Below are 21,047 nucleotides of genomic sequence, written 5' to 3'. Positions count from 1 at the left end.
CAAACAGGCCCCAGTTTCTGTGATTTTAGCAGAATCCACTTCCCTAAAGAACTGGAATGATGCATACGGAACATTTAAAAAAAATAAAAGAATTTAACTTCCACTTTCACTTTTTTAGTAAAACAAAAAAAACTTTCAATCTCACTTTTCTCTCTCCAATTCCATCATACCAAACGGAAAATTAAGCAAAGCCACTCAACTTGCTGCACTGGAGGATCTGGCAGTCACCATTGAATGCCAATCAATCAATCATCTTCACGTTATCCCCCTCCGTCGCACTGCTGGCCAAGGAAAAAAAAAAAAAAAAAAAACCCTCCCATCACGCAAACGCTTCCTTTGCCCTCGGTCTTTATTTCTTTGAATACCAAATCATGCAAAAAAAATTTTAACACCCGGAATTATCTTTTATCTTCAAGTTCAATTGCAACATGAAAAAAAAAAAATCATTAAAACACAAATCATACATACGTGATTTATCTTTATAACCAACTCATTATTCACTATGTTAAAAGAAATTAAAATCGATCAGTTCTAAGTCAAAAGCACATCAATTAAAATTGAAGTTGCAATGGACCAAACGGGGAGGATCGAACCGGGGTCTTCAGGTTTAAAATTTAGGTTAAGCTATGCCAGAGTTTATAGAGAAATTCCAGGCAAAAAATTTGATTCCGCCTCATGCCCATTCCCTGTGTTTCCCGCTCCCCAGGGGAGTAGCACCAAATATGACAAACGTCTTAATCGACAAAACGCTGGAGAGTTCAAACCATTGAATAATTTAAACTGCAACATAATCGAATCAGCAGGACCCCACTTGTAGTCAAGAGGTTGAAGGAAAAATCGAAAGATGCAAAACGCAAATGGAGTTGCGTTTGAAGAGGGGTCAGCCCTCATAGCAACTATACATAACATTTGAGAATACATCAGAGTTCTTCCACATGGTTTTCTAAAGACTAAAGAAATTTCACATACCAATTTAATACGACTATCTAGAGAAGAACGAAATGAATAACAAAAGCTTCAGAGTAAATTTCATCCACCAAAACGCTCAAGAGAAGAAGGAAAGCAAAGCAAAAACTCCCAACATTTGACAAAAACACCAAACTAACAACGGGAATTTACCGACTCAATGTATAACAATAGGAGGAAAAATCAAGACTCCACTAAATTTATATAAATGCCAGAACACCGGGAATGATGACCTGGCAAAGAACTAAAGTATAATTCCGGAGCGGCAACAAACCAAGCCAGTCATCTAACTCCCCATGACATGTGTAAAACCAGCTGTTGCAAAAACCCAAGCCGGCCCAGCAACCTTCTATTTACCAAGGCTGGATCCCCATAGGACCCAGAGTGCAATGATGGCATGGACTTGATTCCAAACTGTTGTCCCGTCTTACGAAGGAATATCCATCGGTACACCAGCCAAGAATCTTGCAGTTAACGGAGTTCCAAATAATGTCAATGCAAATAAAGGTAAACACTGAAAACAAGCAAGTGGCAAAACTTAATTTTATAATTTTATAAACACTGAATTTAGAGACTAAACTAAAGAATGCCAAGCCAAATTTATGAAACATGGTATAAATACCTTCAATTAAAGTTGAATCCCCCAGAAGGCACTGCAGGAACCTCAGAACCACCAAAGTTGAACCCTGACCGGGAAGTGTCCCCTGGAGGCATAGTCTCATCTTCTTCCTCCAACCAATATGTCTCCAGAATTTTCACTGCCTTCTCATAAATCTCAGTGTTATCATGACTCTGTAGATTCTCAATTTTCTCCAAACCCTCAGCATCATCAATCAATTGGGCGTATAGATTCACACCCCCAGTATTGCCCATATTTTTATCAGCTTCTCCCACCTTCAAAATGTTTTCAAGCCCCTCCAGGCAAACAGTCACAATTCTAGCATCAGGGCAGATGAGAAGATCACACAAGGGCTTAATACACCCTTGGCTTACCAGGTACCTGTCAATCAAGGAAATAAAATTGATAGCATCTTACAAAATTGTAACACCATTAAATCCCAGGGAAAATTACAAGAAGCTCCTTCCCATACTTGATCTGATCATGAGATCCACCAGATGTAGCATTAGAGATAGCCCACGCAGCCTCTTTCTTAATATCAAACTCCGCATTTTGAAGAAGATGAACGAGAGGACCAATTATATTAGCTTCAATTACAGCCTATACAAGAGAAAAAAAAAATACATACATTTTTCTGTCAGCATGAGGCCAGAAAAACTACATCACAATTTTCAAGCATCCCAAAACGTCATTACAGCAGAAATGAACACAAGAAACTTGAACAAACCTGAATCTGTTGTTTGTTCCCAGCTGTGATATTTGATATGGTCCAACAGGCTTCCTTCTTTATGCTTTTTTTATAGTTGTTTGTTAATAGATTCAAAAGACAAGGAAGTGCTTGGTGGTTGATGATAACCTATACATGAACAGAAGCACATTAAGACCAAAAAAAAAAAAAACCTAAATAGTGGACGAGGTCAACTCTCTTCCATGACTTAACACATAAATTCAGTAGAGGAGTCCTACATGGGCCACACTTGAAGAAGTCTTAGACAAAGAATCAAGTTAAATTTATCTCTTCTGCTAGTCAAGATTAAATTTCAACACTGCTCACCAATCAAAATACACATTAGAACAAGACACTCCTGGACAATACCTGAGTCTGCATATCATCTCCAGTGACAATATTTCCAACTGTTCGAAGAGCAGGAATAAGCACAGAAGGGGATGGATGCCTGAATAAGAGCAGAGGATTAAAAATTTCTTGCCACCCTAAATTACATTGCATTGATGGACAATCATTAAAGAGAGCACGAGCACTCACAACAAAAGCTCAACCAGCCGGCCACACACACCAGCTTCAATTACAGCTTGAATTTTGTCATTGGTACCATCAGAAAGATATGAAAGTGCCCAGCAAGCATCAGTCAAGACTTCTTCATCATTTGAGTGGATAAGACGGGCAAGAGCAGGAAGTGCAGGTTTTACCTGTGGAAACCAATGAACGGGTGAACGGACGCATTAAATGAAAGAAAATTTTTTGAAACCATCAATGACCCACCAGTGTTCCAGTACAAGAACAATAATGTTCAACAAGAAAAATCAACTAATATGACAGAAATCTCTCATAGCTACCCCTTCTTGCAGCACAGACATCAAGCAAATGTAAATTTCAATCATAGTTACCACTAAATAACGTTGCACTTGCTCACCACGGCTAAGAAATTAATAGAAGAGCACAATACCAGGATGAGGGAGGCAAAAGAAAATTAAGGAGACAATTAATCTTTTAATTCCTTAACTTTTAACTCACTTGTAATTCAGTCCCTCAACTATGACTCGTTGCGACTCAGTCCCTCAACCATAACTCGCTATGACTCAATCCCTCAACTTATAATTCACTTATAATTTGGTCCTTATTTTTTAATTTTTTTTAAAAAAATTTCTTATCAAATAAGAGGGATAAAAAAATGCTCATATATTATTCTAAAATACCATCCTCTTGCTCATTAATGTGAGATCTAAGTTAACATGAAAAAAAAATTAACAAAAGTTGAGGGACTAAATTATAAGTGGTTCAAAAGTTGAGGGACTGAGTTACAAGTGAATTAAAAATTGAAGGACTAAAAAGATTAATTTTTCCAAAATTAAGAAACATGTCAAGACATCAAACTCAGCCAGACATTGAAAATATTTCAAATAAAAGCGATGAGGCCTTCAGTGGAGAAGTGAAAGTGACAACATTAGGCTGTTTACATCCCAACCGGTGCCTCCTGATTCCAGAAAAAGAGAAAAAAAGAACATAGAGGGGGGGGGGGGTGGAGACCAAAACCCATCTTATACCTGTTCAAAAGGAGGTTGTGGCTTGCCCCTGCAGAAATTTGAAAGCGTCCATGTAGCGTTTCTCAACATAGAAAGCTTAGCTTGCTCATTCAACTGTGTCAGCAGAGGAACCAAGGCCCCGTGACTGAGAACAAGATCACGGCACCTGGGAGAATCTCCAGCAACATTCCCTAATGCCCACACAGCCTGTGACACCCCAACAAACAGGGCAATAAAAAGAGGTCAAATTATCTGAAGTTATGCAAAGATGGCACTCCCAAGGTATTCTCATGCTAATGGTCAACTACACATCAGTAACACTCATAACTCCAGGCACTAAGCCCAGCCACTTTTTTCCCAGACAGATATTTGCCCAAGCACGTAAAGAACTAAAGACAACATTCTCCAATTCCAAAATCATGAAGAACTAAAACAAAAGCAAAATTAATAAAGGCCCATAAATATATTCTTCCCATTTTCTCCTAATTTCCCCTTTACATCGGGAGACAAGGGCAAATTAAGACACTTTATATAAATTGAACACCTGTTCGCAGACTTTGTGCCTTGGAGAACCAAGGAAATGAAAAAAGGTCAGCATCACAATAAATATATTCATTCCATTTTCTCCTAATTTCTCCCCTATAATGAGAGAAAAGTGCAAACTAAGACATTATGTAGATAAATGATGCACCTGTTCGCGGACATCATCACTTGGAGAACCAAGGAGCTTAACAAAAATCGGGACAGCACCATGATCGATCACCACTTTAGTGTTTTCAGATGTTCCAGAAGCTATATTCGTCAAAGCCCAAGCTGCCTCAAACTATAGTATAAATTTGATTGTGTCATGGCCATACATATGCCAAAATTGGGGGGAGGGGAGTAAGTTTATAATGGTAGGTGACAAACCTGCAACTGAGGAAAATCTTCTCTCATCAAAAATTCAACAAAGCGAGGAACTACACCAGCTTGAATAACCTCCTCAATTGGCGGACTACGCTCTGTCAAACATAAATCAAGTTTATCAAAATTGACCAGAAATTAAACAGTCAAAAAATATTATATAAAACAGTAACAAACCAATTGAAAGCAACTTCCGAAACTGAGTTGTTGACTCAAGCTGCAGGTTATGATCATCTGTCCAAACGCCTGCAATCATGGACGGTAGGTGTTCCAACTGCAGCAGGATAGCAACTATCAATAACATTGGTTCACAATTCTTATAAATACACATAATCACAATTAAGCCTGGAGGCAAAAAAACTGAGTACAACACCAACAGATTTCAAATTGTGAATAAAGTAAAGGTAAATGGTTTCAAACCCATTTTTCCACACTCATTAGCCCATTACAATATTGTACGTTTCCATTTGTACAAAATCCCTTGCCCCAACCTCTAATATCACATTCCAATAAACCTATGTCAATATAGGCAACGACCAACAATGAATTATATAGTCCACAGGCAACTTATAATATCAAAAACCAGAATTCTAATTGGACAATTTACATAATAATCACCTATTTCACTAAGGCTAAGAATATTCACGCAATTCAAGCTAAAACTACGCTGAAAATTAATTTAAATAGGAATGAGACAAGCATATGGGACAACATGATCATGTCGACTCTGCTGGCTGAAGGCGCAAAATGACAACTCCGATGATCATGGTGACGCCCAGCTCACACAGAACAGTTAATTGTTGATTTAAACAAGTAACCGTAGAATATAAAAGCATAAATCAAACAAGCTTCCATCTAAATAATTCCTATCAGTTGTCTTTCAATGAATAGAAGTCGACAAAATTCACCTTCTTCTCTACGGCAGTAGAGTGTATCGAAGCAGGCATCTGCTGAGCTTGAAGGCCCTCGCGCCTCTTCTTCTGCAAACTCTCTTCCCTACGGTTCTTTCGGATCTCGACCATGGTATCCTCTCGCCGTCTCCGACCTTCTTCGGCATCTACGGCCACCTTGTATCGATTCCGACGGACCTCGGTCCTGGAGTTACCGGTAGGTCGATACGACATATTGACGGTATCGAAGAGAATCAATTAACAAAGCCTCGTAAACGCGATCGAGGGTAATCAGCAATTTTGCACGTTCGGGGAACCGTAGGGTTTCGGATATGGTAAGAAGGACGGGTGGAGAGAGGGAGGGGTTTAGAATTCTCAGGGTTTGAAACGCATAGCCATAAAGACCAGAAAGGCAAGAGAAAGGCTTATATAAGAAAGGGAGACGACAGGTGGCAAGGAAACAGGACTTGGATCGGCTAACATTTGCGGAAGTGCCACTGGTTTCGAATTTGAACGTTGGGATGAAGCAACTGGAAGTGTCCTCCCCGCGTTAGCGCCGTCAAGTTTTTTCTGCGGTGCGCCATGGATTGGGCTAGGGCTTCGGCTAGATTTGCCTGGACCAAATCCTCAGATCTTTTGGGCCGCACTTTTCGCTCTCCACATTATTCTTTCATCATCCTCTTCTCATGGCCAAGTGAGACGTGAACAAAATTCTTCTACGACCACAGGGAAAGAAAAAATGTCTGTTTCAAAACCTGAAGTGCCAAAAAGAAATAAAAATGATCCTTTCCGATAAAATTGAAAAGATACAGAAAGGATTAGTATGATCCCTATGCAAGGATGACACACACAAGTTGAGGGGGAAAAAAACGGGAGCTTTATATTTGTAATTTATGCGACATGTCAGTGTGACAGTGTACTGTATCATATTGTTACAATTTGGTTGGCAAAAAAAAGTGTAATTTGCAGCATTTCCGCTGCCGGCCTCTATTGCAAAGGGGGTTAGACGAGCGCAGGGTTTCATGATGGAGTGAGGAGCAGAAATAATTAAGATGGATCGATGCCATCTGTTATTGGTGCTCTCGGCCGCGATTAGTTCTTTAAAATATAAAATAGAGTAAACTAATGATAATGATAAATATATGGGGAAACGTGCGGCTATGCACGTTGATATTATCGTTTGTGGTTTGAGTTTGTTGCCTGCGCAGAATTAGTTGTGAAAACAAACATGATCGCTGCCTGGTTTGAATTATAAAATAGGTATGTAGGGGTTATTAAACCGCGAGCAACTGCTTTCGGGCGCGAAGGAAGTCACGGGGTTGCGACGTGCTTGTCTGGGCACTTGAAATCAAAATGACAGGGACCTTTCCAAGGGAACCAGAGGGATGCTAAGCTTGGAGTGGATGGTTCCGCAGCGATGGAGTGACTTGTAACAAATTGAAGCAACTACAACTTGGTGACTGATAGAGTTAATAATAAGGGTTAAATTTAAGAGATTAAATCCGAAGACCCTATTTAAATAAGAGTTTGGGGCTTTAAAATTTATTCTTTTAAGCAACCGAGTTTAAGAGGCTAGTTTTAATAAGCTTTGTAAAATAGAGCTTGGACTCAAATAACTCTTCAAACTCTACTATTTTTTTTTTAGTGGAACATGAAATACATGCTCGAACTTTGAAGTCACATACATATCGCCTGAAGCCCTCTCTAATCCTAATTCTTGAACTGCGCGTGAACCCTAATCACTCCTCACCTTGAACCTGCGTTCTTTTCTCCCTCAACCTCATCCTATCGCTCTCGCCCTCAGCCCTCCGCCTTACACCTCTTGTTCTTGTGATATATTTAAATATTTTATCTTGTAATATATGTTAGTGTGTATATTTAATAATGACACAATTTTGTTAATATTTATTGCAGGTGAGAAGAAAATGATTGAAGAGTATATTGATGTTAAAACTCTCTTACCTTCAACAAATGAGCCTACTTTTAAGGGTTTTAATGTTTTATTTATAGATGATAAGGATGAAGAGAGTTGGGTTTTGATTGATGAATGTTATAATTAATTTAGATTTCTAAATGTATGTTATTTAATTTCTAAAAATTATAAAAATTTAATTTTTTAAATTTTAAAATATTTTAATTAATTTAAATGGTTAATTTTATTTTACTTTTATTTTTATTTTTGGAACAGGGCTTGAGAGACCAGCCCTAAGCTCTTCAAACAAGAACCAGGCATCAAAAAATGGGGTTAAAAATAAAAAACTAAATTTAAAGATTTAAGTTTATAATAATTGAGCCGGTTTATTTTTTCAGCTCTAACGACTAGTGTAGTGAAAAGCTATCTTGGCTGAAGACTGGGAGCATAGGAACGAGCATCGTGGATGTTCGTGGCTCAAGGCAGGCCAATCAGGACTGTCCTTATTTTGACATCCTAAGCACAGCTATAATCATTCCCACCAGGGGTTGGAACGTCGTCTTGTATTTTTTTCATCATACGTCACATAATCCTTCCCACCAAGGGTTGGAACGTCTTCTTGAATTTTTTACCTCATACATCATAATTAATCTGCTTTTATCAAAATAAATTATTTTATATTTATTTTAAAATAAAATACTTTATTAAATAAAAATAAATATAAAAGTATAACATTAGTTTAAAAATAATTAACTATTTTATTGAGAGATAAAAGTCAATTAAAAATATTTCATATTTTTTAACGAAATAAGTAGTATATATTTTCAAATTTCTTGTATTTTTTTGTTCACCCAATCAATCACCCCCTCTTTTATGATCCGGGCTTTCAAAATTTCTTGTATCTTTTTTCTTTTAAATATGTGATGCAGCCCCTATATAACACACACACACACACACGACTTGATACGTATATAAACTGACTTGATCCTCTCATCCGCCCCTCCTCCGTTTGTATGATTCAACAAACCAGGATACCAATAAAGATTGTAATGGTATTTTTACAGGCCTATAACTTCATTGGGAAAGAGGTTACAAGACTGTAGAGGTCTATTGTGATAATGTATATGCTATTTCAATAATTACAAGGAATAATTATAGTCATCACCCTTTAAAAAATACCATTGATGCTACAAGGAAATTGCTGTAGTATAGGAATTGGTCTGTGAATTTTAATTTTATGTTCAAGGAAGACAATAGAAAAGCTGCCTATTTAGAGAAGTTGTGTCATAGTATCCCTACTGATTCTCTTTATGAGGTGCCACCACAGATAGGATGTTTGAGTCTCAAGGGTGGTGCCGGTTTTGTTTTTTTTTTTCTGTGGTTTTTTTCCTTAGCTTTCCCTGTTTGTTTCTGTCTTTGATTTCAGTCTTGAATGAAAGTTACCCGGTTTTATTCAAACAAATATTATAATGGATGGTATAATTTACTTTTTATGTCACTCTTATTATGCAGCACATAAAACCTGCTCTCACTGTATTCCGAATCGTTGATTTTACGATCAAATATTGGGAGTAACTTGGTGGCGGCCTGAGGGGGCGAATATTGCATGGGATGAAAGGATAAGGAGGCTTAGAAATTATTGAAAACAAATAAAGAGGAATTCAAATTTCTTTTTTATTTTAAAGTTTTTTGGCCACTGGTTTAAAAGATGCAATATCACCCGCTCAATAGTTTAGAGGTTGTTCTAATTTTCTTCAATTTTAAATTAAGTTCATGTAATTTATTTTATTTTAAAAACATTTTAAACTTTTGATATTTACAATGTTTATAAAAATTAAAAGGGCTAATAAATTAAAATATTAATTATAAATTTTAATATAATCTTAATCTTTATAATTTTATTTTTTAAGATATTGTATGGACTAATATTTAAACTATTGAAATTATAAAGACTGAAGTGTAAAAATTACAATTTTAAAAATGAGTTATAATTAACTTAAAATTTTAAAAATTGAATTCCAACAAGCCACAATTTAATATCAAATTATTAAAAAAATTAAAATTTTAAAGATTGAATAATTAATTTTTTTAATAAACAAAGAAGAAGGAAAGCGGTGGGTGGACCACGAGACCAGCTGGGTCCCAGGTACACCGACGTTAATAATCTTTCTATGTGGGTCCCATGAACTGGATGCAGCCCCTCTGCCTCGACCCCATTCTACTACGAATTATGAGCGTGAATTTGCTTTGGTATATCCCGCTTCTGTCCCAACAATTTATACATGCCTTACACGTCTCCAAACATGGCCATTAAATCCACGTGGGCGCCCAACAAGAGCTCTACGCTAATCCTCAAACATAATCAGTGCTCTATGGAAAATGGATTCAATAAAAAGCTGACAGAACAACAATAAGCAAATAAATAAGAAGAGAGGCTTGAGTTTATTTGATTCAAATGTTCCAGAACACAGCCCAATTCCTCCCGACTCCCCCATCCGAATTAAATGCTAGAATTTGACATTTCTGCTGGGGAAGTTTTTAGCCATTTTAAAAGAAAAGGGTAAAAACTACAAGAACACCACGAATTCAACCCTAGCGGCGAGAGTTGCTGCGCTTAGCCGCGTTGCCTGTTGGTGTACTGACACGTCCTCTCTTGCCACTCGTTTGATCATTCCTCGACTCGAAGCTCATCTCATCTCCACCAACCATTTCTACGAACATCCTCTGCAGATCTTCCAAACTGTTCCCCTATTCATCGTCATAAGTATAAAACCAAAACAAAAAAAAAAATCCCCGTTATGCAAACCTTTACCAATTCCTCTTGTCATGCCATTCTTCTAACCAAGAAAATTATGATCAATCAGACAGCAGTACCTCGTCCTTCACATTGTTCATCATCGAGATCATTTCGTTCATGAAATCGCAGAATTCCTGATCCCGTGGTTAAACACGCAAAACAATGATTAATTAGTTAAAATTTTAATTTACTAGATGTAAATATCTACTACAAAGATACCAGCTTTAATTTTAAAAAGCACGCCCTGTTTTTTTTTTTTTTCCCACATTAACTACGCCGAACACAGAGGCCAAGATGGGCGATGAACGCAACGGAAAAAGAGGGGAAAATAAGAATTTATTACCGAGCACAAGGCGAGACAAACGATATCATCGTTTCGGCGTACGCCCAAACGACAAAGGTTTTACCTCGCCCTGTTTACGGTACAGCGTTTGCCTGAGCTATATAAAGGAAACTATACGAACTTCGTCTTCTTCTTCTACTAAAGGATCGTAGAACCCGGCATCGTACATTGACCTTTTAGATTGATCGGAAAGAACTGCAACAGGAACACAGGCGTGAGTTTTGTTTGTTGATCCAAGGTTGAGTTTGGCTTTACAACAATGAAGTCGTGTTAATGTAACCTGAGTAAGCTTCTTGAATTTGCTGGAATCGCCGTTTGGCTTCTCCAATTATTGCAGTGTTTCCGGCCCATTTGTCCGGGTGCCACTTCTTCTCAAGCACAACACAAGATAAAATTAAAAAAATTCAAAATTCAAATTGCCCTCTACCGTTTATTACAAGTAAACTCTAAAATTAATCAGGGTGGGCATTAAGAGCAGAGCAAGACGAATATAAGCTTGAAGTAATTATAAATCTCTGTCAAAAACTACTGCACAAAATATTTCCAAGACTCGGAAAACAAAAGAGATGTCGAATTATATTGTTTGACAACAAGAAAAATAATTGAAAGAGTAAGGAAGAAGAACAGAAAGCAGCGAGACAGCGGCGTATTATTACCAGAGCGAGATTCCTATAAGCGGTGCGAACATCGGAGAAGGAGGCGTCCCTAGGAATGCCGAGGATGGAGTAGTAGCTGGATCCATCGTTGGATCCTCCCTCCGGATCCATGGAAGGAGCAGACCAAGAGAAATGCTGCACCAACAGGTTCGACCAGAAGACAAGAGGAGATTAAAGCGGCCGAAACCAGCTCCAATCAGGAAACAATTTTAATGATGAAACTAGACAGAATGCAGGAGGAGAGAAGCGTGAATTTTAGGGGATCGAAAAGGGGTTGGGGGAGAGAGGGAGAGGAGCGAGAAAGATTGTTGAGGAAGGGAGAGAGAAAAAAATATCTCGTCCGCCACATTAGACCAGAGGAAGATATCAGGGAAGAAAGTTCGAGACATTTCAACTTGCAAGATAGATATTTTTGTCACAAGAAACGAAACGCCAGGTTTTAGCATGGGAGAATCACGGTACCTATACAACATCTAATCCTTTATTTAAAAATATAAAATATTTTTAATTAAAATTTATTTTTTTATAAAATAATTACTTACTTTTCAACTAACTTTATCTTTTTATATCTATCACTATTAAAAATCCTATAATATATATAAAGTCATTAATAATAAATGTGTTTTAAAAAAAAAGACAATTATTACATCTTAAAAGATTAAAAATATTTTATATTTTTAATATTCAACTCCTTAAAAAATACCTTACATTTTTAAATAGAAAAACTATATCATTTAAATTAAAATTTGAGTGATGTAAATTTGATAGATTATTTTATATTTATTAAAATAAAAATTATAAAAAAATTATAATGAATTTTTTTATTATTAATTAAGTATAAATTTAATTTGGAGCGTCTCATTTGATTTTGAAATTTTATATATTTACTTTCCAAATGTATTTTATATAGTATAAATTTAAAATTTTTAATTTATAATTTTTAAAAAAATTTAAAAATTATTTTATATTTTTATTAATTTTGAATTATGTAAAGTACATATGAATAATGAAAATAAATAAATATAAAATATTTTAATATTAAATTAAATTGAATCCTATAAATTAAACTTGGACCTTGTTGATGATAAAAAAATTCATTACAATTTTTATAATTTTTATTTTAATAAATATAAAAAAATTAATTAAATTTAAATTATTCAACTTAAAATTTAGATGATTCAAATTTTATTACTTTGACGAGGGATGATGAATGGATCCTTCACTTATGAAACTTTTAGAGAAGAAATACTCTATCTGTTTAAAAATATAAAGTATTTTTAACTGAATCTCACTCATAATAAATTGATTATTTACTTTTAAATTAACTCTATCTTTTCATATATATCCCTGTTAAACATTTTTTAATAAATATAAAGTTATTATCAATAGGGACACTTTAAAAAAAGCAATAACTATACTTTAAAAGACTACGAGTATTTTATATTTTTTAATATTTAACTCTTTTAGGTAGAGAGAGTAATTAATTTTTAGACCCAATACAATTGATAATGTTAGGAAAGCTCAAAGATCTAATATGCGATTAATTTTAAAATTTAAAAGACTGAATTGTCCATAGCATTTGAAAAATAGAACCCATTAGAAAACAAAAGATTCGTGCTACCCCTCTCTTCTTCACGAACATTTTCATTTTCAACCTTCATCTTTCTCATAATTATCTTGGCCGTTCGCTCCAAAGTTCATGATTTTTATATGATATTTTCTTTTTTTTTTCTCCAGCAAATATATGATATTTTCATTCAATAAATCCATAGACTCCACCTTTCTTTCTTCCCAATAGTAGAGGCAGGGAAAAAAGTACCGAATGAAGCATTCCAGAAAAAAAAATAAAAAATTAACGTATACTTTCTCTACTTAGAAATATAAAATACTTTTAATTAAATTTTATCTCAATAAAATAATTATTTATTTTTAAACTAATCATATTGTTATATATTCACCCCTATTAAATATATTATAATAAATATAAATCTATTATTAATATGAGCACTTTTTAAAAAAGATAATGATTACACCCTGAAAGACTAAAAATATTTTATATTTTTTAACATTAAATATTTTTAAAAATACCTTATATTTTTTAACAAAGGGAGTACAAGTTTCTATGGAGTCATCTTCCATGAAGCATTAGGCTTCTAATAAAATCTGAACCATCTAGATAATTTAATTTGAATAATTCAAGCTTAAAATTTTAAATTATATTTTTATTTTATATTTAATAAAATAAAAAAATTATAAAAATTTAATAAACTTATCTATAAGTAACTAAATAGTTTAGATTTAATTTGAACTAGCCAATTTTAATATTAAAAAATTTTATAATTTTATAAATTGACTATACAGATTTTTTGGATAATTTAAATTTAAATTTTTAACTAATAAATTTTTTATAAAATATTTTTTAAAGTAACAATTAAGATATTATCTTTATTTTTAATATTTCATTTATTAAAATAAAAATTAATGTTAAATCTTTGACTATTCAAAATATATCTAAATAAATAATTTAAAAAATTATAAAAATATTAAAATTAAATTGGATGATCCTGATTAAAACTGTATTGTCTGATTGATGAAAAATTATTTTTTAAAAAAATTTGTAAAATTTTTTAATAAATATAGATATAAATATGAACATGAATAAAAAATTAAAAAAGGTTTTCATCATAAGCATACTCGGACCCAAGTTTTTACCAACCAAGAAAGCGGCCCTTAGGCCATTTTCACCCTTTTTTTCAATAGAAAAGGACCCAAAAAAAAAAACGGACGTGACAGATGCGAGCAGCAATAAACATGACAGCACAAAAATTAGGGGTTTCGATGGAACCTATCAGTTGTGGCAGTGGGGAGATCGACATCAGCAGCAGGGACGCCTGATGTTTCGTTCTTGGAAGTGTCATTACTCGTTGTTGCGACTGTTTGGAAGGCGAGAAAATGAGATAAAAAATGAAGGAAGAAGCAAGAAAAAAAAAGTAAAGAGAGAATCTTTTGCTGCTAATTTTTTTGGAGGGTTCTTCATTTTAAATTTTTTCAAAAAAAAAATTGAACTTTGGAGCAAATAGCTAAGGAAGATCACGAGAATATGAAAGTTGAAGATGAAAATCTTTGTGAACAAAGTGAAGGGTAGTACAGATTTTCTGTTTTCTCATGGGTTCCATTTCCTAGAGATCAGGGGCAATGTTGTCTTTTGAGTTTCAAAATTGATGGCATTTAAGGCTTTTGGACCTTCGTAGCATCATCAGATTGTCTAGGGCTTGAAAAGCAATTATTTTCTTTTTGAGGGTCCTGGATGCGATTTTCCCTTAACTTACTTCTGTTTTTGGTCAAGATCTTACATGACTCTACTCCTGCCCTAGCCGATTCAATTAAAAGGCCTACAATACAAGACAACATGCAAATGTTGTTTTTTAAATATAAAAGGCAACATGCACGATCACGATTGTCATTGCAGACAGAGCCCCATTATCTTCACAGCCCAAACTTAAATTGCAAGATGTAAAGGCAAACCAAACATGTTGGGTATAAATTAAAAGCATAATAGAAGACATTGCAATTAGCGGCAGAGAGATGTTAAGAATTTGAAAGCAACTCCAATCTTAATCCACATCATTTTGCTTTTGCGTTCGCTGGGGGTTGAACTTGAAGCAGCCGCGTCAGGATTAAAGAGTGGCTGAGAAGAACAGCAGCCAAAGTCTCCTTCCAAGTACAATTGCTCAAATGATGAGGTGGCCCACCAATCAAACTCTTGCCCTGGTCAGCAGCAAATTAGTTAAATCAAAACAATTAATGTGCTTTAACTCATGTGCATCATTAAAATTTGAACAAGTGTTTGTATGGCTGGCCGGCTGTCTCTTTTACCTTGCTCAGCCGGTGGGCCGCCAGCGCTGAACTGCGCAGCTTGTAGATTATTCTCCAATGCTGACCATGGCTTGAAATCTCCCTCATTTTCATAAGCTTCCTGCTTTGCTATTTCCACCAGAAGCTGCATTCATCAGCACAGCATGAGGGATCCACTCTATCACTTCCAACTAATTAAGCATCCATTGATTTAAGGTAGAGAACTAGACTGATTATATCTTAGGATCAATTGCAAATTATGCCTCCCCCCAAACGGATGAATCGCACAATTTACACCGTGCTTTGCATTGAAGGAGGTTGATAAATTGGAGAATGAAAATGAAATGAACACGCTTTGTGATCGATAACTTCACCCACAACATGCACTTAAAAGGCCCAAACTTGCGTTGAAAATATTACACTATATAAAGATTATAGACAAAAACTAAATCAAACTATTCTATTTTATTTATAAATTACTTTTAATATTTTTATTGAAATAAAAAACCTTAAATCTTATTAATTTTGTTTAAAAATTTAAAAATTTTTGAACTTTATTCTTATTAAATATATCTATTTTAAAAATAAAATACTCTAACATTTAATAATCTTTTTAACATCAAACAAGAGCAAGAGAATAAAAATAAATATAATAATTATTGAGATGTCTTATAAATAAAATTAAAATAAATTTTTTATCTCTGCTTTATAAACGAGATCAGAGAAGTATCTTTTAAGCCTCAACGAATCAAAAACAAAAAAATCAAAGAATATAGCAAAAATTTAATCTCCCATTAATTAAAGACACCTGTGGATGCGTGGAAACGGTTATGAATATGCGTACCTTCTCATCCGAAGTGAAAGTTTCCGGTGAACGATAAGTCTGACCATTATCGAAGCTCACCATCACAACCTCATAGATGGAATTAAAGACGAAGCACAGCGGTCCTTCTGCTGCGCAATAGAGGTAACGCTCCTTATCGTCAATAACACACGCCCTAGCATTTTTAATTATATCCTGCCATTTACCGCTCGGAATGTTGCTAAATTTCTAGGTGTCGGTAGTCAAATAAGTAAATATATCAGTAACGTAGGTCAAAGTCCAGCATTTGAGTCAATTAATTAATAAAAACTAAGGAAATAATATACAGGGAGATATAAAATGTTTAAAAGATGATGGCACCTCTCTTAACAAAGATGGATTGATTGTGTAACGTTGCAGAAGAATCTTGACTGTTTCTATTCCTTCAACTGACATCTGTTTGTGAGTTCGCCCACCTTTCCCTATGTGTTTCAAGCGCCATACTTCACTATTCAAGGACGGTCGTTCGAGTTTCATGATGGCTGATTCAGCGAATCAAAAGAGTTTATAAATAGACGAAAGAAGGTCATGTAATATGGATATGTGTGGCATGCAAAAGAGAACAAGACTTTTACACGCACCTCTTTTATCTTTGACGGTAAAAGGCTGGCTAGTAGCTTCCATAACGTTTGCTTCTTTGGATTTGGCTGCTAATCTGAAGGTTCCGCTTCTTAACCAGCTTGAGTTATCAGTAAACTCAATCTCATTACGAATTGAACCAACTCCATCTTTTAGTGTGATTCCTGTATCTCCTTTCAGAAGTGCCTTTTTTCCTTCTCTTGGTCGTAAGATGCTGTCAACGAATTTCTCCCTGCTCCAATTCTGATGATCATCCTCATTGCTTCCAAAATCCCCTGGGAGGACACACATATCTATTTTCATGGAAGACATGGGACCCTCATTTACGATAGATTGAGATCTAACATCAAGTAGATCAATTTGAATAGGCTCGTCACCCTCAGCCAATATATTTTTCTGTGTATAATATTCCCGTTTTAGGTTATTAACGAAACGCAACTGAAAGTATCTGGCTTCCGATATCCCACCACACTGGTTAGAGGTCAATCTGCAATAATTTAATTAAAAAAATATAAAGCATAAATAAATACACAAGGTTGTGTACGGTAAGTAACTGAACAGTTTAAGAAGTAGGAATGCATCACACAGAAAACAGAAAACACAGGAAGCTATGCATAATAATCAAAATTCAAACCTTGGAGATTGGTTCTGTGCTGCAGCCAACTCCTCTCGCAACTAATTAAAAGCGGGAGAAACACATCAGAATCAATAAAAATTAAAGGTCACTAAGGCAAGAAGAATAGATCGAGTTAGGGTAGAAAATATATCTCACACACGTGTGTGTGACACAGCTTGCAAATTGTTGAACAAAGGTCCAAAAATGAATGAATTGGTATCTCAAACAAAACTGAAGCTGGTTGCGTCAAGATATAAGAAAATCGATTGCTAATTAACAAAGATAAAGGGGAGAAAGCTACTCAGAACTTTGTGACAAATATAGAAAGGGCCGAATCATGCCTTTCATGGAAACGCGTATAGAGAGTAGACATTCGATCCATGTATAGAACCGCATATAAAAAACAGGCATAACACTGAGCAATTTCATTGCTGCAGCTGAAGCTTCTTGAAAATGCAGAAAGCTATAGAAGATGAGTAGATGAAAGCAGAAAGCTACTTGTGGGGGACACATGACTGGTGCGAATGGCAATTGGGTGAAGGGGTTTGTTGTAAGCTTGGGAATCTACCTTCAACAGTAGCTGAAATAATGGGGATCATTAGGGGACTCGAATTATGCTGGGATCAAGGGTTCAAAAAGATAGAAATTTATTCAGACTGTTTGGAAGCGATAAACCTCCTGACTAGAGGCGTGACTGCTGATCATACTTCTCAGAACTTCATTTCTCATGCTATTAGTTTAATTCATCGGAACTGGATTGTTATTATTAGTTTTGTTCATAGAGATGTGATTAACACTGCTCACCACCTGGTTCGGAAAGTTCATTCTATTGAGGGCTCTTTTTGTATCGTTGATCATCCACTACCTTAGTTGTCAGAAGGGGGTTGATGACGATTGATTTGGCTCTCCTTGTACTTTGCTTGACTTGTTCTTGTTTTTTTTTTTTCTGATTATGAATGAATTCAGTTTTCATCCAAAAAAAAAAAAGTTATGTCTTACCACTCTTCGCACCATAGCTTCAAGGTCGGAGTTTCCGCACTTGCAGAGCACGTTGGTATTATCCCCATTGCTCCTGCATGGTAATCGCAAAATTATATATATTTTTATGGAGCTGCTGCAAAGAATAAAAATTACCCCATAAATCTGAAGACATCCACTAAATTAAAAGTAGATTAATACAGAATAATCTCTTTTCCTATAGTATCTTCGTGTCTCCGCTTTGGCTTTTCAGCTGGAATGTCAGAGTCATCGGGTTTTCTCTTCGAGGCCATCCTCGCTGCACGAGGCCTGGGACGTACAGTTCTGGGTTCTTGAACGCACGCTCATGATGCCTTTAAAAAAGCAGAGGTACATCACATTACGTAGAAGTTGTGAGGATATTTACCGGAAATTACGAACTTGATCTAATTCACGAAGCGCGCACAAAAAGTCCACAGTCCACACAACACAAGCTAGATAAGTAATTTAAACTCCAAAAGCCCTCTCGTCAGTGAACTCGACCGGAACATTAATGACGCGCTGCTAGCTGATTCGAATGCGCGTTGTAACAGTTAAAAGGATCAGCCCGGGAGAATTAGCGCAAGGCATTAGGAATTCTAAATCTCGATAGCCGCGTGCATTTAGCGCAAGGAAGATAATGTTCTTGTCAAGATAAAATTAATTAAGCCTCTGATCCAACACAACTAAAATGAGTAGGTATAGGATCTCCAAAAATTTTGTAAGCTCTAACAAAGGAATGTCTCTTTCGAGTAATGCTTACTATTTATAGGTTATTGTCATCTTATTTATTATAATTTACCTTTCTAATTTTTATGTCTGTCTTTGCCTTTTTTTTTTCATTAAATGTTGGAAAGCTTAATGAATATGTGATGGTATTTTATTTTAAAGTATGTATGTAAATTCCATAAGAGTTAAACTAGAAACTTCTTAAATCTTTATACGAGCTTAATAAAGTTTATGGTTTTATTTGGTTATAATGAAACATGTGGAATTGGAATAGGGTTAAGATATAAATTTATTTTCAAAATTTTCACACAAGCTCATCTCATATCTTAAGATTTTTTTAACGCAATGCCATCCTAATATTTTTCAATTTGATATAATATTACTCTACCGTTAGGGTTTATTTGCATTGACCGTTAAGTTAGATAATTTGGTTCACATATATTTGATTGGAAAAGAGGAGGAAGGAGAAGGTGAAAGAGATGCGAAAGAGTGAGGAAGGAAAAGTGAAGATGATCGCAAGGAGACTCCAAGACTGAATGTGGCTCTACTTTTTTCCCCCTTGACTTTTAAAATACGCCACATGGCTACTAAATGAAAACCAATAATCAAGATGATGTTACACCAAATTGAAAAATGTTGAGATAACATTGCGTCAATAAAAAAAAATTGAAAACATATGAGGTGTATTTATGTGAAAATTTCAAGAACAAATTTATACTTTAATCCACATAAATCCTAGAGGGAGTGTTTTATTACGGACAGAACATTTCTAGTTTCAAAAAACTAACTACAATATTGTATATAACATACATAGAATTATAGATGCTTAGAGTATTATAATATCTTGAATAATAATTGTCTTATAGGAGCAAAGAAAGCTGGTTTTATGGACTTATCCCCAATGCTTATCTCATACTCATTAGTGTAATGAGATCTATATCATTCAAATTTTGATTCATTAGATGATCTAGATTTAAAGTATTATTTTATATTTATTAAAATAAAAATTTATATAAATTATAAAAAAATTTAATCACAATATTTTATAGATTTAATTTGAAGGGTCTAATTTAATAATAAATTTTTTATATATTAACTATTTAGATGTATTCTGCACAATTCATATTTAATATTAATTTTTTATAATTTGTATTTTGATAAATAAAATATAAAAATTAAAATATTTAAAACTGGCATTTAAAAAATTTTTAAAAAAATTATAAATTAAAAATTTTAAATCTAAACTATACATAATACAAATATATAAAAATTATAAAAATTTTAATATTAAATTTGATTCTCAAAATTAAATCTATACGATATTCATGATAACAAAATTTATTAAATTTTTATTTTAATAAATATAAAATAAAACTAAAATTTAAATAATCCAACACAGTTATGAGCCCGACGGTGCTCGTGAGTCTGTCAGTGCGATGAGCAGTGAAAATGGGCATCAGAGCATGCGTTGACCTGAACGACAAGTCTAGCTAAGAGCAGTAGGCAAAACGGAAATAGAGATGAAGATGGGGCACGAGAAGAGAAGATGATGAAGTAAAATGGAGCAGCAGAAGCGGAGAGCTAAACTGACCTAGAGGCAATCTATTCCGTCCGAGACTAGCAATGAAGAGAGAGGCCAATCTGTGGCTTACGCGCTTCACCCTCTCCCACACATTCGTCCTCCTAGAAACTGGGACGAGTCTGCAGATCGCGCCATGGATTTTCCTCTACAAGCTTCAAACTGCAGGCTAATGCGTCGCTTGGAGGGGAGGCGACAAAACGATTTCGACATTGCAGGTTGAGAGAGATGAGTTTTGCAGCTCTCCCCGAGATTTTTTAATTAATGCCACCCTTTGTATTTTTAAGTTATTTGCATTGACTTTGACTCAATAAAGCTAGCCGCCTTCTCTGCAGTCTTGCTTGCTTTTTTTTTTTTTTTTTATTACAAAATATTATCTCTTGAATATAATTCTATTCAAAACAAGATAACATAAATATAGACAATTTTTTTTTTTTACCGGAATTTGGATCTTAATTCACCTTGATACGAGTACTGGCTTCC

At 34.8% G+C, this 21,047-nt stretch overlaps 3 protein-coding genes and 1 pseudogene across 5 annotated transcripts; 1 reads left to right on the top strand and 3 right to left on the bottom strand.

The window, feature by feature from the left end:
* Positions 1-863: 863 nt before the first annotated feature.
* LOC129306737 (importin subunit alpha-like) lies at positions 864-6,049 on the bottom strand. Of its 2 annotated transcripts, none has more exons than XM_054947465.1 (11): positions 5,659-6,049; positions 4,928-5,024; positions 4,757-4,848; positions 4,539-4,670; positions 3,869-4,054; positions 2,850-3,013; positions 2,682-2,760; positions 2,313-2,441; positions 2,058-2,185; positions 1,589-1,966; positions 864-1,480 (listed from the first exon to the last, which is right to left on the bottom strand). In XM_054947465.1, exons 1-10 carry the CDS (start codon positions 5,872-5,874, stop codon positions 1,591-1,593), a joined length of 1,599 nt encoding a protein of 532 aa, XP_054803440.1. In that variant the 5' UTR covers positions 5,875-6,049; the 3' UTR covers positions 864-1,480; positions 1,589-1,590. The 2 variants fall into 2 exon arrangements, with proteins under 2 accessions (XP_054803440.1, XP_054803439.1); XM_054947464.1 differs by having other exon boundaries at positions 864-1,430.
* A 360-nt stretch (positions 6,050-6,409) lies between these two features.
* On the top strand, positions 6,410-6,528 carry LOC129307538 (U6 spliceosomal RNA; annotated as a pseudogene).
* A 3,443-nt stretch (positions 6,529-9,971) lies between these two features.
* Positions 9,972-11,741, bottom strand: LOC129306576 (uncharacterized). Its single transcript, XM_054947253.1, has 5 exons — positions 11,349-11,741; positions 10,973-11,060; positions 10,814-10,887; positions 10,427-10,483; positions 9,972-10,300 (listed from the first exon to the last, which is right to left on the bottom strand). The coding sequence occupies exons 1-5, from the start codon at positions 11,457-11,459 to the stop codon at positions 10,145-10,147; spliced, it is 486 nt and encodes a 161-aa protein (XP_054803228.1). The 5' UTR covers positions 11,460-11,741; the 3' UTR covers positions 9,972-10,144.
* A 3,023-nt stretch (positions 11,742-14,764) lies between these two features.
* On the bottom strand, positions 14,765-20,887 carry LOC129307043 (calmodulin-binding protein 60 B-like). 2 transcript variants are annotated; one of them, XM_054947902.1, is made up of 9 exons: positions 20,577-20,887; positions 18,440-18,591; positions 18,260-18,332; positions 17,279-17,319; positions 16,647-17,131; positions 16,387-16,547; positions 16,048-16,254; positions 15,225-15,348; positions 14,765-15,116 (listed from the first exon to the last, which is right to left on the bottom strand). In XM_054947902.1, exons 2-9 carry the CDS (start codon positions 18,529-18,531, stop codon positions 14,920-14,922), a joined length of 1,380 nt encoding a protein of 459 aa, XP_054803877.1. In that variant the 5' UTR covers positions 18,532-18,591; positions 20,577-20,887; the 3' UTR covers positions 14,765-14,919. The 2 variants fall into 2 exon arrangements, with proteins under 2 accessions (XP_054803877.1, XP_054803878.1); XM_054947903.1 differs by lacking the exon at positions 18,440-18,591 and having other exon boundaries at positions 20,577-20,884.
* Between the last annotated feature and the right edge of the window lie 160 nt (positions 20,888-21,047).

The sequence above is a fragment of the Prosopis cineraria genome, unplaced genomic scaffold (assembly GCF_029017545.1).
Source record: "Prosopis cineraria cultivar Desert tree isolate PC_DT_omini unplaced genomic scaffold, ASM2901754v1 PC3, whole genome shotgun sequence".
Taxonomy (NCBI): Eukaryota; Viridiplantae; Streptophyta; class Magnoliopsida; order Fabales; family Fabaceae; genus Prosopis; species Prosopis cineraria.
Note: the sequence above shows the minus strand (reverse complement) of the source record. Positions and strands in the feature narration are given on the sequence as shown.

What these genes read in the sequence shown, in the direction of transcription:
- LOC129307043 (XM_054947902.1), bottom strand. Translation starts at nt 18,531, where the DNA reads ATGGCCTCGAAGAGAAAACCCGATGACTCTGACATTCCAGCTGAAAAG. An exon ending in AAGCTATGGTGCGAAGAGTG is followed by an intron (nt 17,320 to 18,259) that starts GTAAGACATAAC and finishes GCTTTTAATTAG; the next exon opens with TTGCGAGAGGAGTTGGCTGC. An exon ending in CTTTCACTTCGGATGAGAAG is followed by an intron (nt 15,349 to 16,047) that starts GTACGCATATTC and finishes TGATGAATGCAG; the next exon opens with CTTCTGGTGGAAATAGCAAA.
- LOC129306737 (XM_054947465.1), bottom strand. Translation starts at nt 5,874, where the DNA reads ATGTCGTATCGACCTACCGGTAACTCCAGGACCGAGGTCCGTCGGAAT. An exon ending in CTACTGCCGTAGAGAAGAAG is followed by an intron (nt 5,025 to 5,658) that starts GTGAATTTTGTC and finishes ATCCTGCTGCAG; the next exon opens with TTGGAACACCTACCGTCCAT. An exon ending in AAGATTTTCCTCAGTTGCAG is followed by an intron (nt 4,671 to 4,756) that starts GTTTGTCACCTA and finishes TTTATACTATAG; the next exon opens with TTTGAGGCAGCTTGGGCTTT.
- LOC129306576 (XM_054947253.1), bottom strand. Translation starts at nt 11,459, where the DNA reads ATGGATCCGGAGGGAGGATCCAACGATGGATCCAGCTACTACTCCATC. An exon ending in CTTATAGGAATCTCGCTCTG is followed by an intron (nt 11,061 to 11,348) that starts GTAATAATACGC and finishes GTGCTTGAGAAG; the next exon opens with AAGTGGCACCCGGACAAATG. An exon ending in TGAACAATGTGAAGGACGAG is followed by an intron (nt 10,301 to 10,426) that starts GTACTGCTGTCT and finishes GACGATGAATAG; the next exon opens with GGGAACAGTTTGGAAGATCT.